The following is a 21,850-nucleotide window of genomic DNA, read 5'->3' as shown; positions in this document are numbered from 1 at the left end:
TGGAACGTTCCGCTATTTAAACCGGAATGTCCGGTATTCAAAAAATTCATATCAAATCAAAAATAAAAACCGGTATTCGGTACAAAATGGTATACCGCCCAGCACTAGCAGGAGGAGAAGGTGGAGCTCTGTGCAGCAGCTGACACCATTTTAAATCTCTGCGCTGCTTAGGCTGTCTGTGCGTCCTTCATCATGGCGTGGATGAATCTGCTGCAGAGGCAGATGTGGTTACGCCTCACTCCTTCCATCTCGGCGAAGATGCAGAAGCAGATGCTGGAGGGCCCCGTCAACCCCGATGGGCTCTTTGCTAAACATCTTCCCCTAAAGGGCAAATTCCTCTCACAAGTATCCAGTTCAGTCAGGTCTAATGATGCGGCCTGTCTCACACGTTTCCCCCACTCTGGGTAAGGTCCGCTAAGCTTGTGCCTAGCCGGCCTCTGGTCACCCAACATTTTCCTCTTCTACCGTATCACATTCTGTGGGTTGTTCCGCCCCCTTGTGGCCGGCGAACGCAAACACTTCCTTCTTTTCATTCCGTCGGCAAACGGCGGACGTAAGAGAAGACAAGCAACATGAGCCGTGTCACACGCGGAGGCATGGTGGCCCCGCCCAGTTCCAGCATGAATCTGCCAATCACAGCGCCGTGATACGCGTAGTGCATGGCTCCACTGGAACGAGCTTGGACTCGAGCCAGGGTTTTATTTCCGGTATTTCCTTGTCCCCAAGAAAACAGGTGCAATGAGACCAATTTTGGATCTCTCATTCTTCAACAAGTACATAGTGAAAAGGCCCTTTCACATGTTGACAACCAAACAGATGCTTACATGTGTTCAGGAAGACGATTTGTTCACATCAATCGACCTGAAAGACACATATTTTCATGTCCCGATCATTCCGGCATACAGAAAATATCTGCGTTTTTCCTTTCAGGAGACTCGGTACCAGYACAACCGTCTTCCGTTCGGTTACGCACTGGGACCACGCACTTTCTCCAAGTGCGAGGAGACGGAGCTGCAGCCTCTGCACTCAGCGAGAACGAGAATCCTGTTTTTACTTGGACAATTTGCTCCTGCTGGCGCCATCCAGACAGGAAGCAGTGTCACAAACAGAGAAGCTGTCGGCACACCTGAGGATGTTGGGCTTCTCTGTAAACTGGGAAAAAAGTTCTCTCGTTCCGGCCCAACTAATCACTTATCTGGGTGTGGATCTGGACTCAGTCACCATGACAGCTCGACTGTCCCAACCCAGAAAAGGGGCCCTGCTGTCATTGCTAGCGCAAATCAGGCCCCGCAGGTCAGTGACACAGCTCTAACCATCATGCGCCTCTTGGGCATGATGACAACGGCCCATGTGCTGGTTCCGCTCGGGCTGTTACATACAACATGCCTGCAACGATGGTTCTCCTGGCTAAAGATCAATCCAATACGCCACAAGCGCAGGATCATATCGATCCCCTCCTCCGTGGAGGCGGATCTGAGTCAGTGGAGAAAGCTGCACACACTGTCAGTAGGAGTTCCTCTGAGCAGAGCAACGCATCACGTGCCAGTTTTCACTGACGCATCACTGTYGGGGTGGTGGGTGTCTAAATTTAGATAGATTAATAAGAAATTCTAATTTGACTGCTTGACATGGTAAATTGGTTTTGGTGAGGGGCCAGACTGTGAGGATATGGCATGAACAGACCCAGGGCGCAGGCAGGCTCCAAAAGTAGAACAAAAATTTATTTTAAATAACAAAAATGCTGTAGAGACAGCTGAACTTACAGGAGGCACGAGGATCACACAGGCAGGGGGAACAAAGCACAGAGGACCAGAACCAACACATCAAACAATGATCCGACACAAGACTGAGACAGGACAGGACTTAAATACACAGAAAACTAATTAGGGCAACAAGACACACCTGGAGCAGACACAAAAGGACACAGGTGAGAGAGGGTGGGGCTGCAGGGCAGAGAAACACAGGGGAACACTGAAAACACTAGAAAACTCAGGAAAATAAACACAGACCATGACACAGACAAAGCTTGAGTTAACAACCCGGTTGTGAACACAAAGTCAAATTCCCACCTCACTGTGACTTTGCCATTAAGTCTAACGTGGCACAGCTTGAATGAGTTACTTGGAACCCCCTCCTGTGTACCCACCACCTACAGCAGGTACTGTTAGAAAAGGGAGAATCAAGTTCCTGTTACCTTGGGTGAGAGTAGAGGTTATGCTTTAACCCTAGCTTAACCCTAGTTGTTGGAGTACTTCCTGGTGAGTGAGAGGATGATCTCTCTTTACTTTTGGGTGAGGTAAAACGTCACAACTATTATTTGTATACAATCATCTAAAAGCAGTGCAGATGATTATTTACTGAGGGATTCAATCGACTTATTTGTGGTTTTCAACAGGCTTGTTGGTTTTAACATTGTGACCTTGGGACGTATGACCTGCCTGACATAAAGCAAAGTGATGTTGTGCTTTAGTCATTGCTTGTCCATAACAAACACCATCAGGACACATGGATGGTTAAATACCAAGACATCAATGTTGATGATTTTATAGTAAAAGTCTTCTTAAGTTACAGCGTTTCAACCACACCTGCCTAAAACTTTTGCACAGTACAATGTGTTTGTTTCATGCAGCATTATGTTTAATACTTTAACCCTGAATTCATTCAATGCCTAGGTGCTGTCAAAATGCTGTTGGATATCAGGAAGACTAATGTTACTTTATATTTTTATTTTAGGAGGAAGGTCTGCCGTCTGACATGAAGGACTGGAGTAAACATCATGTGAGAGAATGGGTCAGCAGTTTGCAAGACGTGGACGACTCTGTTGCTGATATATTGTTAAAACAAGACATTTGTGGTAAAAGTCTCAAGCTTTTAAAAAAATCTGACTTAGGTGAAATGGGTGTGACATTTGGACCAGCTACACTCATTATCCATGCCAGAGATGAGGCGATGAAATTAATGACAGAGGAGCCAGTGAGCTCTGCACACCAGCCTGGAAGACCATGCAAGCCTTATCCTTTCTGCAGATACCACGATACATCAAGATATGTAGAAGGCAGCATTCTTGATGTGACAGAATCAGGTGCCTCAAACTTCATTGAACCCTGCCACGAATATAAAGCTCTCATTAATACACCGGATGAAGCTTTGTTTACCAAGTTCACCAGAGAGGTCATTTGTTTTGCAGCTGCCTGCATGAATAGCCGCACCAATGGCACCATACATTTTGGAATAGGAGATAAGCCAGACTTTGTTCACGGTCAAGTGTTGGGAGTGGTTGTAAAAAACAAAGAAGAGTTTGCAATCAAGCTAAAATTAGCCATTGATGACTACTTTGAGCATAAGCACAAAAATGCTGCTCAAATGTGCATTAAGCCTCCTCGATTCGTTGAAGTTCTCAACCGAAATGCAACATCATCTGACAAATTTGTGATTGAAGTGGATGTTGTTCCCGAGTCTGTGGTATGTGAAGAAAATGCCTACCACACACTCCTCACAAAAAAAAGCAAACGTCCACCAAAGACTTTTTATATTCGAGACGGTGGTAGCAGCAAGGATCTTTTTCCAACAACTACGTCTCAAAAAGAGAGGTTTAAAGAGTACGAGCTGTTTCTTAAAAATATACCTAATCTGGCACAGTTACGCAAAAATGAAGAAAAGAAGCACCTAAATACAATAAAAAGCTCGACTCATGGCTCCAGATTAAGTCACTTGATAACTGGTAGCACTTCATCTTTGGATAAGTCACATTTTGAGCGATATGTTATAGTGACAAACAAATCCCATCCAAGYCATTTTCAAAATCTAGAATTTCTCATAGAGCTTGACCCAACAGCAGTTTTGGACTTTGACCCTGAATCTGCTGAACATGGCTTACAAAGCTTCTTTGACCAGAAGAGCACAGTAAGCGTCCATTTACCAGCCAACTACAAAATCACAGAAGGAGTGGAAGACATAGCTAAGAAGTTGAAATTAACTCGAAACACCAGCTGGGTTTTCTGCAATGGACGTACTGAGCATGACGAACCTTCAGACACCGACCGGTGGTTGATGGACAAGGGAGCCTCAGTTCGAGATGTGATTTCTTTTTTGTGTCGAAAAGATGTGCTTCCAAACAAGAGGTTCCTCGTCATTTTCTTACTTTTGTCAACAGTAAGGGAGAGGATGGATCCTCTTGTTGAAACTTTCAGTACCTTCTGTCAGGAGCTCAGAGGCACCGATCAAATCCTCTGTATAACAGACAGCGAAAATGCATTCACATCATGGAAGGATCTTATCAAGGCTCGCTGTGGAATCGACATCTCTGGCAGGTGTATATACGAGCTCAATTTTGCTGAAATCAATGGCACCATCCTTAGTCTTTGGTCAAAGAACCGCAGAGCCATCCGTTTCCTGCCGTGCGGTGGTGAAAGCAAAGTGCCTCTTGAGAAAAAAGTTGAGCGTAGCCTGAATACCTTAGAGATCCTGTGTGAGAACCAGTGTGAAGGAGGAAATGAGGACAAAATTGTCATGGAGGAGAACTTCTACAAAGGAGGAAAAGTACTATGGTGGCATTTCTATTTCTCTGAGCAGCCTGGATCTGCACCATTCATCAAACGAGACATGTTTGACCACATCGTGGACGTAGCCATACCAGACCTGTGCTCCCTGACAAGAGCCTGTGTGTTGCTCAATCTCCTTCATGTACCTGGATGTGGTGGTACGACTTTGTCCATGCATGTATTATGGGCTCTTAAGAAGAAGTTTCGCTGTGCCGTCTTGAAGAACAGCAATGACTTGGCCGAAGTGGCTGATCAAGTGATCCAGCTTTTAACACATTCCTATGAAGAGCAAGTGCCAAAAATCCCAGTTTTGCTGCTGATAGATGACTTTGATGACATGGAAAAAGTACATGACTTGCTCCAGCTCATTGAAAAGGCATGTGCAGAGAAAGCCATTCTGTCTAAATTTGCAAATGTCATTCTTCTAAACTGCATGAGATCAGAGTCCTCGGAGTTAAGCGCACCAACTGCAAACACTGTTTTCATTGGGAATCATCTCTCTGAGAAAGAACTGAAAATGTTTGAAGTGAAACTTAAAGACATCGAAAAAACACACAAGAATTTTGAAACCTTTTATGGTTTCATGATCATGAAGAAGAACTTCAAGTCAGAGTACATTGAAGGAGTTGTTCGTAACACTCTGAAAAACTTCAGCATGAACCAGAAGAACGCACAACTCTTGGCTGTTTTAGTTCTGTTGAATGTTTACTGCAAGGGTTCCTCTCTGTCTGTCTCCTTGTGTGAAGACTTTCTTGACCTTCAACCAAAGCCAGTTTGTGGAAACGTCAAAATAGAAGATGGATTTGGAAAATTTTCCAACTTCATTGCCAGCTGCTTAGTTGAAGGCAAGGTAGTTTACAAAGCTGTGAAAGTCATCCACTCAAGTATTGCAAGTCAGTGTTTGCAGGAACTTATAACAACACACAACGTGACAAAAGCTGCAATTACAGACTTGCTGCTGACAACAAAGCAGTTTTATGAGTGCACTCAAGGCAAAGACAATCTCATGCAAGGTGTCCACCACATCTTGGTCAAAAGATTTCATTCATTAGAAGAGGAATCTCAGTTCTCCCCACTGATTCAAGAAATAGCCAAAGAAACACCTGGACAGGAAGAGATGGTGCTAACAAATGCATCAAAACTATTTGACAAAAATGCCATTATCTTTCAGTTGCTTGCCAGATACTACTATCTGAAGAAGAAGGATTTCTCTGAGGCAAAAAAACAGGCAGACCAAGCAAAAGACCTCTCCAAAGACAGCTCATATATTGCAGACACATCAGCACAAGTGATTAAGCATGAGCTAAAGCATGAAATGACAACATGCAATGAAGTGCCAGTCAGMCCAAGAGAACTGATCCATTTTCTCAAAATGGCACAGTCAGCCATGGAAGCGTTCAAACACACACAAAGCCTTGCAAAGAAAGAATCACTTCAGCGAATAACAATCAAAACAGACAACTGCCCTTTCAATACGTCAGGATGTCTCGGAGAAATCCAGGTTGGAGTTCTGATAATTGACTTGTTGGAAAAGATCCCAGTCTTTTCACGTGACTGTGTTCACCATGACATAATGGGTCATTTCCTCTCTGGGACAGTTAAACTTGAGGACATACAGAGAAATGATCCACGACGCAATAAAAATGCAGTCTACTACGACATTCTGAAACAGTTCGATAGCTTACTTTACAACCTGAAGTACAAGATGAAGCAGAACATCGACTACCTTGACAAACTGTACGTGAATCTGGGCTCCAGATTTGGAGTGAAAGACAGTCGTGACCAAGTGGCCCAAATGGAGCTTTTCAGATGCTTCAAACTCTACGCTAAAGTTTTCTGTAGGACAGATTCTGCTCATCTTTTAAAAAATAAAATGATGAATACCATGATGCTTCTTGAGCAGACAAGACAGTTCCTTGAGAAGGAAAAAGCTGATACCTACTTTGGGATTCTGGATTGTCTCTCAAAACAAACTTCAGTGGATATAATTGAGAAAATTGCCAGGCACTATCACTTCCTCTGGCAGAACAAACCATCTCCAAAGGAGAAAATCAACTTCATCTACATCAATCTTGTGTTGAGTCGTATCAAACTACAATCACAATGTTTGATACAATACCAGGAGCTGCTGAACGTCCTCTTCCAGGTTCACAATGAACAGGTACCATTAAACGAGTGTTTGGCTCTGTTCTTCGTCACAGTTGTGTTGTTGTGGCCACAAGCACAAGATCCAGTGCGTGTAAATCTGAGAATGTTCATTTCAAAGATGAAGACCATTTATTATGAAGAGATGAAGGAAGTGTTCAACGGGAAGAGTCCCCTTATCCATTTCCTGTTGGGGAGGAAGGTGGGCTACGAGCGACTCGTGCACGTTGGGGCGATCAAAAGATTCATCGAAGCTGACGAGTTTTCTTCCATGTGGGGAAACGGCAAGATATGGAAAGAAAGGAAAGTGAGTGAGCTTCTTCTCAGGGTCACAGGTGAAGTGAAGCATGATGGGATACTGGCACACACTTGTACCCCAGGTCTGAAGCTTGAAGTGATTCCAGCGCTCCGAAGTCAGATTAGTGGACACCCCGAGGGGACAAAGGTCTCATTTTTCATCGGCTTCTCATTGAAAGGCCCTCGTGCACTTGATATTGTACTTGAATCTTAAAAAGTCCAGCTTAAACAAACAAAAAATAAATAAAAAAANAAAATAAACTACATGACTGAGCTGTTATTTAATATATTTAACCAGACAGCAGTTTATTAATGATTTCACCACATATTATTCATACTTTCAGCGGTCTAAACTTTTACAAATCCCATAAACTTTACTTTTAAAGGACTCTAACTGGAGCTTCCGGTTTGATCTGATTAATAAAGTTGAGGTAGTGTTGTAAAAAACACTAATAAACGGCTTATAATAAGTCGTTTTACAGTAAAAATACGATTTAATAATTGTTATTAAATTCACTGTTTATACGGTGTATTTGAACCTGGTCATATCCCAGTCAGTGCTGGTCCGGAACAGAACCGAACCTGAGCCGCGTCCGAATCTTTTCAGCTCGTTTTTCTTACCGGTTTCTTCTTCTTCTCTCAGTTTGTTCTTCTGTTTTCGCTCTTTGGTCTTTTCGCTTCTTTTTCGGATTTTTTTCCGAAGGAGTCTCATCGGCATGTCCGCCATGATTGCTGACAGCGCACGTGTGCAGTAATTTGTGACGCTAAGGACCTCCCGGGGCACCACGCTGTGATGCCTGAGTGAAAAGAAGCGAAGGACCCCCCACCCCCACCCCGGAAGTTGTGGAACCAAAAGGACTGCCTGAATAAAATTAGTTGTGAACATATTTTTCTCCACTTCCAGTTTTCATTTCAATATTTACATCAATACAGTAAACAAATGAAGAGAAAAGAACCCTTAAATGCAATAATGTGGACCAAAATACAAGAAACAATAAAGTTAAATAAAAAAGGAAAATGTAAAATAACTTCAAGACTTCACTTGGTTTGTTAGGTTCAACGTTTAAACTGCAAAACATTTAATAATACTGTATATATAAAAACATAAAATTGAAATATGTAAACTATTCCTTTAAAACATCAGTTTTGTAGCAGAAAACGAGCATTTATTTTAAATGAAATAAACAAAATGTGATATTTTGCTGTTTTATTTAGGTTTTCACAAGGTAGTGAAAAGATGAGCCTAAAACAAACAGCTGGGTCTTTTGTCCAAGATTTGGGAGAAAAAAAAAGAGCACAAGCTGTGTACAAACTGCAGTCTTCTCTCCTTTACAAACACTGGTCTAACAGAGAAAAGTTTATTGATTTTTTTAAATTAGGATGTGGATGTATCTGGATCACCTCTTGTTAGACCTTTTTCTGTCATGTTTGAAAATATGTCTTCCTCTCTTGTGGTGTACCGCAGGGCTCCGTTCTTGTTGATACAACCAATTGTTTCTTGAGTTTTTTAATGTAATTCCTTAAACTTTTGTCATGTTTGATTTCTGCAACTGTTCAAACTTTCACATTCCTTGAAAAACTAATTGAGTTTTGCAGAACATGTCTTCAATAAAGATGCATTAAAAYGTCACAAAGCTCACGTTTGTTTYGCMGWACAAGCATAAAAACACAGAGTCTTGCAGCTGAGAGTCCCATAATCAAGCTGTGAAACACCTGTATGTTCAGGTAACTGCTGATGTGTGACCAGTGTCAGCGAGGGGTTTCTGAAAAGAAAAGYCCTACATTTATGCAACTWTCCCTGCTAGTAAARTTATTTTCAATACTAGCTGTGAAACCCTGATATCCAAATATAATTTGARGTTTCTGCTTTCATAAGAAATCCTCATTAGAACCCTTTCCCTGGGGTCTGAACAAATGGAGCCACATCACTGAAATCAGGATTTTCAGGCATCAAAATGTAGCTTAAAAAGCCAAGAATCTGAAAAAGAGCTGTAGATTAGTTTGACCTGATTTGTTGTGATTTGTCATAAATCCACTCACGCTGGTCACTAGAGGGAGCCACATGCTTAGACACTGTCTGAAGAACTAGTTTATAATTTGATCAGTGAGCCTACTTTAGTGTTTTAAATGTTTTAAAATGGTTTGACTATTTATAAAGCCTTATGTTAAAACGTATACACTTATTGTGAAGTGGTGTCAAATTCTTTAAGTRATAAATTCCATGAGGTGATTGTTCTGCAGCTTTAAACCCTGACATGTCCTCAGTTCGTTTTACTCAACCAGTCCTTCACGTTCTGCAGCACTCATGACCCTGAAACATATGGCTGAAACCAATCCAAGGATGGCCATGTTACCAGGGTCAGAGGTCATCCTGCTGAGGGGCGATGAATGAAGTAAATATGAGTCCAGACAAAGATAAATGTCTTCAGTTGTCTGAATAAGTGGAACTGATTGATATTGTTTTAATTTGATCATCTGGAGGAGCAGCTTCCACTCTGATCTGACTCTGAGAGGGAAAGAGTTGATCACTTCCTGCTTTCAAGTGTCAAACTGCATGGATACACAATAAAGTGGCCTCTGTGTGTGTGTGTGTGTGTGTGTGTGTGTGTGTGTGTGATGAACTACTTCCTGTCCTGCAGAGAGCGTCTCAGAGCTGATCTCAGTTCTAACTGAGGCCTTTGTTCAGGAACTGAAACATCTTTTCCTCTCAGCCTGGAGAAGTTTTTATTTCTCATTAACTCATCAGCCCGAGGAGTTTCTATAGTTTCTATATTAATTCACCATAACTTTGCTTTGACTACTACAGGATTCAAACCTATAATTTTAYACAAATTTACATAATTCCAGTTCAAGAGAATAAAAATAATCATGGTATGTTTAAACATTTACTCTCTAAATTATAACTGGCAACAAGCCGAGTACATAAATAAAACACTGACTACTCAAATCTCAACTAAATTAACTAGTATTTAATATATAAACAATAATTATAAAATCTTAATTGCAGCCCCATCAGTTTTTTTCTAAAAGTGTTCTGTTCCTTGTTCCGGCAGTTCTCATCTAATTCTGGGTCAACTTGATTTTTGGAGACAAAATCATCCAAACTGTCATAAATCTGACCTCCAACCTCATTTGAAGAATTCAGTCTCTGTGAACATCTGCAGGAGCTCTGCAGACTCAGCTCAGACCTGGTCAGACATGTGAGGACCATGGAGCAGGATCAGCTGGTGGCTTTCATCATCAGTAACTGTCCCACTGCGTCCGAGGAGTAAAATCAGTCAAACTTTTCATAACTTCTGTGCACAAAATTAATTTTTCCAAGAAAGGCATCTTCAATTTGACATCAAACATTAAATTTACCAAACGAAAGACTTAAACTTTCACCAGGGCTGAATCAGCTTCAGTGTAGGATGATGAATCTGGTTGGGGAAAACATTAAACAGTGTTAAAGACCATAAACAGTGTTGGTGGTGAACCGCTTTCCTCACCTGAGATGCTGGATGGTGGACCAGAATCACCTCGAAGCCGTGTGGAAGCCTTTTTCCATGGCCTCTCCAAACTCCTCCCATGCCCGGTTTTTCCCTCAGCGAGCACCTGAGCTGCAATCCGGTTGCTTCCGGAGTCCCACAGACTGTTTATGGTGGGGATGGTGCGCTGTTGACCACAACTCGGGACGATGTGGGTAGAATACTTGGAAGACCTCCTCAATCCCACCGACATGTCTTCCCAAGGAAGCAGAGCCTGAGGACCCTGGGTTGGACTCTCCAGTCTCTGGTGCCGAGGTCACAGAGGTGGTTAAAAAGCTCCTCGGTGGCAGGGCGCTGGGGGTGGATGAGATTCAYCCAGAGTTCCTTAAGACTCTGGATGTTGTSRGGTTGTGTTGGTTGACGTGACTCTACAACATTGTGTGGACATCGGGGGCAGTTCCCCTGGATTGGCAGACCGAGGTGGTGGTCTCCCTRTTTAAAAAGGGGGACCGCAGACAGTGTTCCAACTATAGGGGGATCACACTTCTGAGCCTCCCTGGTAAGGTCTATTCAGGGGTCCTGGAGAGGAGGGTCCGTCTGATAGTCGAATCTCAGATTCAGAAAGAGTAGTGTGGTTTTGGTCCTGGAACACTGGACCAGCTCTACACCCTCAGCAGGGTCCTGGAGGGTACATGGGAGTTCAACCAGTCTACATGTGTTTTGTGGACTTGGAGAAGGCGTTCAACCGTGTCCCTCTGGGACTCCTGTGGGGGGTACTCCAGGAGTATGGGGTACCAGTCCCGTTGATACGGGCTGTTAGGTCCCTGTAGGACCGGTGCCAGAGCTTGGTCCACATTGATGGTAGTAAGTCGGACTCGTTTCAGGTGAGAGTTGGACTCCACCAAGGTTGTCCTTTGTCACYGATTCTGTTCATAACTTTTCTGGACAGAATTTCTAGGAGCAGCCRAGGTGTTGAGGGGATCCTTTTTGCTGACCTTAGGATCACATCTCTGCTTTTTGTGGATGATGTGGTCCTGTTGGCTTCATCAGATCCTGATCTCCAGCTCTCACTGGAACAGTTCACAGCTGAGTGTCGGCCGGGATGAGGATCAGTGCCTCCAAATCCCAGACCATGGTCTTGAGCCAGTAAAGGGTAGCGTGCCGTCTCCAGGTCAGAGAGGAGGTCCTGCTCCAAGTGGAGGAGTTTAAGTATCTCAGGGTCTTGTTCATGAATGAGGGAAGAATGGAGCAGGAGATCAACAGGTGGATTGATGCTGAGTCTGCAGTGATGTGGGCGTTGTACCGGTCTGTCGTGGTGAAGAGAGAGCCGAGTCCTCCTGTGGTAGTAGCAGACAGTCCTCCTCAACATTCACTCTGAGTGTGACTGAACCTGAACTTTCTTCAACAACTCGCTCATGTCCTGAAACATGATTTGAGTTTGTCAGTTTCATCTCTGTCACACTGGTCTCCCGCCTCTCCGGAGCCATGGCTCTGACCCAGTTGAAAATACTGGATTCTGCTGACCCTGCTCCTGACAGTCCGGTACCACCGTCTCCTCCTGCCAGCCCTGAATTATAACCTCCACACGCTGCGGAGCACAACGTGACGATTGTGATTTTAATTCCGACGGCGAGGTAAAAAAAAAAAAGATGGCTTCCTCTGAGAATGGGCTTCAGATTTATGGGGACCCGTCCTGGCCCACGGCCCCCACATCCTCTCTGATCTGCTTTTACTCCGCCGACCCCCTGACCCCTCGGGGGTCATTAGCGAGGCCTGGAATGGTCCGGCTGGACGCAGGCCCGTTTCACGCCGCTCGTTTTCCAATCAAATGACTATATTTAACGGGGCCACGAGCCCAGGGCCAAGTCCAAACAGACATCTGCTGGAAATTGTTGCTCGCAATTATTCTGCACTCCTTGCCCCACTTTGGGCTTTTGTTTGTTGTTGTTTGTTTTCAGCAGAAACTCCCCCTTTGAGCTGCTAATGGACAGAAACAAGCAGGGGAAGTGGGGGGGGGACTTCAGGGGTCGGCGAGGGTCTGGCTCCTCTAACCGCTGTCGCAGAGACACGCAGCCAGAGGAGAATAAAAAAGCAGCCGGAGCTTTTTGATCAGGAACAAAAGCAGATTTTCAGCGGGAGCCGGGAGCAGCTTTTAGTCTCAGAGGCTCTGATCTGCAGCCAGAGAGACATCCAGACTGCAGCGTCCACACCTGAGACAGAAACTTTCTGTCTGTGACTTAGTAAACCTGATGCTGAGCTGCTGAAACTGATGAAACTCTGACAACAGAGGCGACAGGTGACATGCATTCATTCAAGGAAGGATAGGACTTTAAATGTTTCTGAAAGGTTTCTAAAACTGAGCTTCAAAACCAATCAAATACACCTAAAACTAGAGAAATTGCATATTTTTTGCAAAAATGCTAGTGTGAATGTTTGCTGACAACTTTAGATGAAAGCTGCTGAAAAATGTTTTATAGCAAAACTGTTAAAACCATTTGAAAAGTTGAAAAAAAGCATAATAAAGCACCATAAGGATAGACAAAAGGAGCAGAATTATAGCTGAAATTGTTATGTTTTTAGGCAAGAAAGAACCCAGTGGGCAGGCAGCGTCAAAAAGGCAAAAAAAAAAAAATCTTAAACAAAAAATGTTGACAAGGCAGCTCAAACAATTCACTTGGTGTGGCGGGACAACACAAGGTACAAGGAATCATACAGGCTGTGAACAACACAATGATCAGACAAACACTGAAGACAGAATATAAAGGCCAACTAATGAGAAAAACAAGAAACACCTGGAGCAGGTGAGAGTGGGCGGGGCTAGAGCAAAGGCAGGCWGGAGGGGGTAAACAGAGAAAGACAGAAAACCAAAATAGAAACAAAATAAAACATTAACACACACACACACCATACCAGAAATAGCAGAAAAAAGCTAAAATTAGCATAGAAACAAGCTGAAGGTAGCACCCACAAGTTAAAATTAGCACCCAGATGRTGATGGGGTTTTAAAAAATGTAAAATTATCAGAAAAGAAATCATAAAAGTACAAAATAAGTTTTTGTACAATAGCTCAAACAGCTGAAATTTGCAGTAAAACAGCTAAAATATAGTTTGAAATTCTTAAATTAGCATAAGGAGGTTCCCTGAATGAAGCAGAAAGAAGCTAAAATAGCCACTGAATTGTGAATTTAGCCTAAAAACTCTAACTTTAGCTAAAAACAGCTGAAAATGAACTAAACTTGCAGCAAATAGCTGAATATAGCAGGAGGGAACTGTAAGAAATAGATTAAATTAGTAGAAAGAAGCACAAAAAAGTAGAAATTAGCAGAATAGCAGAAAGAAGCAGAATTAAAATAGCAGAAAAATTAAAATTAGCACAAAAATAAGCTAAAGGCAGCAGCCCCAAATTGAAATTAGCACCCAAATAAACAAGTTGTAAAAATTTTAATTGAACAAAAAAAGCATAAAAGCACAGAAAAGTAATCATTTATTGTAAAAATAGCTAAAACAGCCAAAATGCACATTAAAACGGCTAAAATGTAGCCATAAATTCTTAAATTAGCATAAGGAGCGCAAGTTTTCTGAATGAAGCAAAAAGAAGCTAAAATAGTCATTGAATTGTGAATTAGTTTTTTTATAACAGCTGAACATTATAATATCAGATCAAATAGCTGAATATAGCAGAAATCAACTTTAAGAAGCACAAATAGCTCCAATTAGCAGAAAGAAGCACAAAAAAGTAAAAAAATAGCAGAAAGAAAAAAGCTTCTTCCTCAACATCATTTACTCTAAATTGAACTAAACGTAAAGGATTATTTGGCTGAACTTCTGGAGGATTCAGTTTTTGTTGAAGGTAAAAGCTTCGCTGTGTGAAAACATGTTTGTTGATTTGTAAAAAATAAACCTAAAACTTTTCTTTAAAAACAAACTTTAGTTTCTTTTCACTGATACTTCAGCCCTGAACCAAAGCAAGCAGCATCTTTGAAGTGACCCCACATGGTTACAGATTTCAGTCCAAACTCTGAAACGTGGGCTTGTTGGGGACGGTTGAGCAGATGCTCACATGTGAGATTTGTCACCTAAAATGGAGCATTTTGACACTCGGGGTGCTAAAAGCCAACATGTTGCAGAGCTCTTTAAAAGCCAAGTGATAGATGGAGTTTTTTTTTTTACAGTTATTTGGTGAAACATGCAGCTGAAACTATAAATGTGTGCAGAATGAAGATTAATCTTTTCTGGATGTTTCTACCTCAGACTGCAGAGAGCTGTCAGATGATCTGGTTTTATGTTGGTCTGACTCATTCATGCTCAGGTTGACTTATGATTGGACGACTGTTAGCTCCGACCCGGCTTCAGAAAGAAGAACGGATCCTGTTCTTCAGGATAATTAGAGCTCTGCAGGTAAAAACTCTCAGATAGAAAGAACTCTTTGTTAAAAAGGTCAAAAGTTCAGGTTTTGCTTCAGGAAAAATCTGATTGTGGTTTTGGCTGCAGCAGAAACCAAACCGCCTCGGTTGCATCATCTCTGTGGCTTTTCAGAACCTCTTGGGTCGTGTGGGCCCGAGCTAAACCAAACAAACAATCAGAAACTGGAGCAGGTTTTATTTTTCCGCTGCAGGAATCGACTTTTATAAAAGATTAAAGAGGTTCTGATTCTAGAGAAACAAAGATCGGATCAGAGGCAGGGGGTCACAGACCCTGAACCAGGGGGTCTCAGCTGAGACCAGGTCACCCAGTCCATCAAGTCTTTAAAAAGATCCCCGGCTGCATTCCTCTGCAGCSCACTCAGAGGTTCTGACCCCGGCCCGGAAACACAGCACAAACCAAGAGGGGTCACATAGATCTGGTTCTGACCCTGGACTCTAAGACCACAATGACGTCCTTCATCACAGGACCCCCCCGAGGCTCATCCAGACTGGACCGGGTCAGATAGGTCTAGTACCAAAGCAGACACAAGTCCTGGTCCTCTTATCCCAGAACAGAGGTTCACCTTATTATGATGACCTCACCTCAGAGGTCAGAGGTCAAACACAAAAACAGCTAAAACTCAGCGACTGAGCTGAACCGACCCGCCAAAATAAAACTCCTTTCTTCTCACCAACATGAGAAACGAGTCGGACCACCTTCCTTCCTCCTGTGGCCCACATCGGACCACCTTCCTCCTGGTTTAAGCTGGTTCTGGTCTCAGATGAATCCAAACATCAGGACACCAACATGTTTGGGTGTCATCACGCTGAGAACACATCCCTGCAGTGAAGCACGGCGGTGGCTGCATCATGATGAGGGGATGTTTTCAACAAGGATGGAGCCAAAAAAAAAAAACAGAAACGCTTGAGGAAAACCAAACGGACTGAAACCCTGAAGAACCAGTTAAAGGTCCTGGACTGGTTCAGTCCACCTGAGGATCTCTGGTTTGATGTAAGAGAGTTTAGACGGACCAAGATCACAGCATTAATCTGAACTATTTTTATTTTAGTTTGTGTTTATTTAATTAAAACTCGTTAAATTTCAGGTTCTGGTTCGACGAACCAAACGGCACCATGGAGGACGAAGACGCCTGAGGTCCGGAGACTCTGTTGGTCCTTAGATCCACAGCAGAAGCCACAGAGCAGGAGTTTTAACAGAAACAAAGAGATATTTTATTTTATTTTGAAATGTACAAAATCTATATACAGACACACAGAGCGGATATGAAAGCGTACACAAAAACATTTAGAGAAATCCAGCAAACAAGAAAAAGTCAAGACTCTGATGAGAGTTTGTCCAAAACAGGATTTCACTTTCAAAGTCTGAGTCCCCTGGTGGACTCTACAGTTCATCCTGGACCCGTGGGGGGGCGCGGGGGGTGGGGGTGTTAATTAGAGCCGGGTCTCTGCTGAGAACACTCAGAGCTACTTGGATATTCTTTTAGAGACGGGCCTTCATCAGATCTGATGGAGGAACATGGAGGCGTTGTTCACATGTCACGTTCTGTTCTTCTCCCCTCCAGAGCCTGAACCAGAACCACGGGGATGGGGGGGGGGGGCTCAAGTCTCTGATCCGGGGGGCCAGAGAGGAACATCAGAGTCCTGCTAACATTCAAACCAGGGCTGCCACAGAAACGCTTCATTACTGAACCCTGCTGCTTTCATTTCAGTCAGATTTAGGTTCAAAGTTTATAAAAAAAAACAACCTTTTATTGTGTTTGTTCCAACAGCTAAAGATGCAACAACAGAAACAGCTTGTTGAGCATTTTCATTTAGTGAACAGAGGGGAGTAAGTGCAAAAATAAACAATAAATGTTGATCTGAGTGATCAAAGTGAAATATTTGACTCTAGATTAAAAGGTCAGAAGTTTGGAGAAAAAATAAGAATTTTAAGCTCAAAGCTTCAGCTTCTATTTTTACCTGCAGCAGGTAAGATATTTACCTTTCTACTGAAGCCCACTGTAAATATGAGGTGTTCTTTTCATCAGGTTACAGATCAAATTTGAACTAAGTGAACAAAATGACAGTGAAGTGTTTGAAGGTTTTTGGCTGAATGCATGTGCAGACATTTTTAACTGATAATTACGTTTGAACTTTCTGCGACTAAAACTGATAAAAGAATTAATTTTGATGTTTCTGAACTTCTGGCAGCCCCAGTTTAAACATAAAAAAGCCTTTAACATAAATTAAAGCAGTTACCATAAAGTAGAATGTAGAGAAAAACACGGTCTGGTCTCTACATGCTGGTTTTCCTGGTGATGTCCTCAGAAAGGCACAATGTGAACGTCTTTCAGTGCACCACGTTATAAAAGCCTGTCACACCAAAAATACTGAACGGTTTTTGTTCCAATGTTTTGTATAAACCCTGGGCTATCATCAAACGCTGCTAAAAATATGGCTTTTCAAAGAAACACGATAAAATGCAATACGGGATAAATCTTGTGCCAGCAGGAAGTGAATTTGAATTTGCTCAGATTAAATCTGAATGTGCAGAATTAGAAACTGAATGCATTGATTTGAAAATAAATTTCACTAAATTTAAACTGAATTTAAAGTTTTGTATCTGAATTAATTTGCTTTGAAACTGTATTTTGGTTTATTAAAAATTCAGTTTGACTACTTTCACTTTCAGTTCCATAGTTCAGATTTTTGTGTCACATCCTGGTCCTTGAGAAAGCCAGGCAGAGTAATCAAACACAGATCCACAGATTTATGTTTCACTTTGGTGAAGTTTCCCTTCTGGATGTAACAGAGTTGATGCAATCCACTGTAAAAGTGACAAAAACAAAGTTATTTTATTGCAGTGATTAATTTGACCTGTATGCAGAAAATGTTACATTTACATGATCACATCATGGATCACATATTGATCAGATGCTGCTGCTGACTGATCCATGATGTGATCTGTGTTTGATTACTCTGCCTGGCTTTCTCAAGGACCAGGATGTGACACAAAAATCTGAATTATGGAACTGAAAGTGAAAGTAGTCAAACTGAATTTTTAATAAACCAAAATACAGTTTCAAAGTAAATTAATTCAAATACAAAACTTTAAATTCAGTTTAAATTTAATGAAATTCCTTTTCAAACCAATGCATTCAGTTTCAAATTATGAACATTAGCGCTGGGTGGTATGACCCAAATTTTATATCTCGGTATTTTCAACAATTACACCGGTTTCATGGTATTTGACGATTTTTTTTCCTCACAGCTCAGCTGATAATAAAATGTACAAACTTTGCTTATTAATTTTTTCTTGTACTGTACCTCTGTATTACTGTTACCCTCCTCTAAACGTCTTTTCTTCTCTGCCTGGTTGTAAACAGTAATCATGCATTTAGGTCCGATCGTGAAGGGTTGAGAAGAGATCATTATCTGGTCTATCGTTACGTGTTAATAAAACTTAAAAGGACGACTCACCTTACACACCAGTCAACTCAGCTACACTACAAAACTACTTCCCCCCGGGCTTTTCACAATAGAAGCACGCTAGAGTCTCCATGCAATAACGTCTCCATTATAACGTAGTGCGTTAAATCTAACCGTGTACATCACTGAAGAGTTGTTTACTATTCAGCAATGGTGACAACGGGATGTTTTTTAATGTAAAACCATATAAGCAGCTGAAACACACCACCCGCCGCCAGTTGTTCCAACAATAACGTTAGCATGCTAATGCGTTTAGCGGTGCTGCAAGGAAACGTGTCCCCAGGGAAACAGTTCACTGGCGGCCACGACGAAACGTTCCGCACGTGTTCAGGCTATTTACACCTGTTTTCAGAAAAGTCATATCATGGCAAAAATAAAAACCGGTTTTCGGTACAAAACGGTATAGCGTCCAGCACTAACATACATTCAGATTCAATCTGAGCAATTCAAATTCAGTTCCTGTTGTCACAAGATTTATCCCATAATGCAACCCTAGCTGTTTTTACTGTGAAGCTTCCTGATCAGACAGGAAGTGACTCCGTCTGAGAGAACCAGTTTTGGTTTGTACAATCAGTGCTTTCATTGAGGAGTTCAGGACATCCTGAAGGACCTGGTGTGGGTAAGGGGGGTGTGGGGGTTGTGGGGGTCTCAGCTGATCATGTTGAGGAACTTGCTTTCTTCAGCCAGAGCGGTGAGCATGGAGCTCATGTCCCCGATTGCCATGTTGCTGATCCCCGCCGGGACGGACGCCAGCGTGACGGAGTTGCGGGGGGTGGTGAGACGGGACGAGCTCTGGGACAGGCTCTGCAGGAGACCGGGACTCAGCGTCCCCGACATGAGGCTGGAGTGGTCCCCATCGTCCAGCGTGGTGTCGAAGTCGATCTGAGCGTGCTCCGCCCCTCCCGACCTGCTGGTGGAGGAGTCGGCCGTGCTGCTGGAGACCTGGTTGGTTCCCGGGGAGGCCATGTTGGCCTCGGGGGGGTTGCAGGGGGACATGGAGGTGTCGAGGCCCACAGCGGCGGGCTCAAACATGTGGATCTGAGCCGTGTAGACTAGAGCAGTGTTCTCCGAGTTCCTCTTTGGGCTGGCCTCAGATGAGTCTATGCCGTGACGCTGACCCAGATCGGACACTTTGGGGGCTCGGCTCGGCTGGGTCACGTTAGGATAGACGTGTTGTCTGAACCTGGGTTCTGCGGGGGGCCTGGGTAGTAGCATCCCTCTGGGACCATTGTGAACCCCATGCTGGTCCACCTGGGCGTAGCCCTCCATCTGGGTCCTGGTTCGGTAGCTCTGCAGTTCTGGGTTTGCCACACTGTTTTGAGCAGGTTGTATGTTCCCAGTCTGTTGGTGACTCAACGGTTGATTGAAGCCCCCGCTCATGACCTGCCTCTGCTGCAGGGACAGGCTGAGCATCCTCTGGTTGCTGTGGTTCATGTAGCCCTGCACAGACATGCTCTGGTTCATGGGCACCACCTGCTGGTTGCTGCTCAGGCCCTGAGTTTGAAGGGAGCCGAAGTTGTGCCTCTGCTGAACAACAGCCAGGTTTCCTCTGCCAACGTGTTGCTTGGAGATCTTTGTGGTGGTCTCCATCGTCCCTGAGCTCACCTCGTTCCACTGGACTGGCATGTTCTTCATGTGGTCCGACGGTGGGGGGAAAGCCTGCTGGGAGCCACTGGGACCCACCTGACCAGCCTGAGCCATGCTGGCATCCACCATGGCCATCCTCCTGTGTCCGTGGAAGGCTGGGGGCGGGGCCATGCTCGCCTGGTAACCCTGAGTCTGACTGTGGTGGTTGTAGTTGTGACCTGACGCTCCAGAGTTCTGAGACCTGAGGTACTGAACCACGTCATCTGGAAGCACCATGTCGTCCTCTGCAGGCACGGCTCCATCCACCGCCATGTTCTCCATGGCCACATGCTCAGAAATGCTGGGTGGCCGAGGGCCAAACGGGTAACGCTGGAGGCTGCCGTCGGAGCGAGTGTAACCCTGCGCGGCCAGGGTGTGATGGCGCTCGGCGGCTGATGGAGCGTTCACAGGGTTCATGCTGTTCATGCTGTTGTAGCGTTGAACTCTTGGGAAGGAGAGGGGGTCCAGAGCGGGGCGACGCACCGGGTCACTGGCGCGGCGTGGAAGGTTGGCGGGTACTTCATGAGGCATCATGCTCTGAGAGGCGTATCCTGTGTCGCTGCACCGCCTCGGCGCTGCTCCGGAGGGCGGCTGGTGGAAGAGGGGCAACGACCCGTCCTGGGATTCACCGTATAGAGCCATCCGTGTCCTCAGGCTCATTCGGTCCATGTTCGGGAGCGGAGTGGGCGGGGCTCCGCCGGTGGCAGCGGCGTACTTGGCCTTGAGGCGATAATGCTGCGCCGGGGTGAGGCTGAGCAGACTGGGACCGCCCCCTCCGCAGTGGCTGGCCTCGCTGGAGCGGCGGGACATGTCCGTGGAGATGGGGTCGTAGGAGTCCGCTGAGCTGATGTTGTTGTGGCGGTTCGCCCCGAACTGGGATGCCTCGCTGGAGCGACGGCTAGAGTAGCAGGGCGAGATGCCGGAGGAGCGGCGGCTGCAGGCGGAGCTGAGGGTGCTGGTGGTGCTGTCGCGGCGCTCGTTCAGCTGGTTCAGCAGGGTTACCTCACACGAGGACAGGTCCCCCCCGGGCTGACCCGGGTACAGACCGCCCAGGCTACCCATCAGGGTGGGGTTCTCCAGCAGGGAACCTGGAAACACAAAGTCTGTTAGCACACGCAGCTAAAGGGTTAGCATTAGCTGACAGGTGGAGGTGGGTTCAGGGAACCTCTACAGATCCTGGCTCTCTTACCGACTGCAGGGATGGGGGGCAGCTTCATGGCGTGGCGCTGGCCCTGCGGTGGTCCCGTGTTCACCCAGGGGCAGGACTCCCTCACCGTCTTCAGCCTCTCCTTCTTGATGTTCTCCAACTTGATGGTGACGGCGCCGCCATACGCCGCGGTCTTCCTCAGCTGCAGTCCCACCCCCACCTGCTGACCCCCGGTGGACACGGTGGAGTCCACCACGGGGCACTCTTCCTGTGCGCTGAGGTCCCCAAAGCTGCCCCCGCTGTGCGTGGCCATCTCTACCCCACTGTCGATGTTGTTGGCGCTGCTGAGAGGCGACGGCTCACTGCTGCAGGACGACTGGCCGCCAGGACTGGACTGATACGTCTGCAGGGGGGACAGGGGGGTTAGGCTCCACCAGGGGTCTTAAAACATTCATGTTTCTACTAAAGTACAGAAGTTTTCTATAAAAACAGAAAGAAAAACAATAACATTGAAGCCATGCCATGTTCAGAGAGCTGCATGAAGAATTCTGCAATATTAGATTCTGATTGTAAAATATTATTATTATCATAACTAATGTAGGCTTCAGCTTCAGGCCCATTAATTATAAAGAGGAGTGATTTATTTACAAGAGAAGCAGAGAAAAACAGAAGATCTCTGAGACACACACACACACACACACACACACACACACACACACACACACACACACACAC

General features: G+C 44.6%; 2 protein-coding genes across 3 annotated transcripts in view; one reads left to right on the top strand and one right to left on the bottom strand.

Annotated features, from left to right (window-relative positions):
- The window catches only part of LOC106531233 (sterile alpha motif domain-containing protein 9-like), a gene marked incomplete at its 5' end in the record, with an annotated part of 10,192 nt that extends 2,957 nt beyond the window's left edge, over positions 1 to 7,235 (top strand). Inside the window, 1 exon segment of the mRNA XM_014027027.1 lies at positions 2,734 to 7,235. Coding sequence (XP_013882481.1) covers positions 2,734 to 7,197 — 4,464 coding nt within the window.
- Positions 7,236 to 18,751: 11,516 nt separating this feature from the next.
- Positions 18,752 to 21,850, bottom strand: part of gli2a (GLI family zinc finger 2a) — an 85,231-nt gene continuing 82,132 nt past the window's right edge. For both annotated transcript variants that reach the window (XM_014027034.1, XM_014027033.1), the window contains exons 13-14: positions 21,158 to 21,518; positions 18,752 to 21,056 (exon numbers count right to left, since the gene is read on the bottom strand). In XM_014027034.1, the coding sequence (XP_013882488.1) occupies positions 18,991 to 21,056; positions 21,158 to 21,518 (2,427 nt within the window). In that variant the 3' untranslated portion in view covers positions 18,752 to 18,990. The remainder of the gene's footprint in view (positions 21,057 to 21,157; positions 21,519 to 21,850) is intronic.

Source organism: Austrofundulus limnaeus, unplaced genomic scaffold, assembly GCF_001266775.1.
Source record: "Austrofundulus limnaeus strain Quisiro unplaced genomic scaffold, Austrofundulus_limnaeus-1.0 Scaffold609, whole genome shotgun sequence".
Classification (NCBI taxonomy): domain Eukaryota; kingdom Metazoa; phylum Chordata; class Actinopteri; order Cyprinodontiformes; family Rivulidae; genus Austrofundulus; species Austrofundulus limnaeus.
Note: the sequence above shows the minus strand (reverse complement) of the source record. Positions and strands in the feature narration are given on the sequence as shown.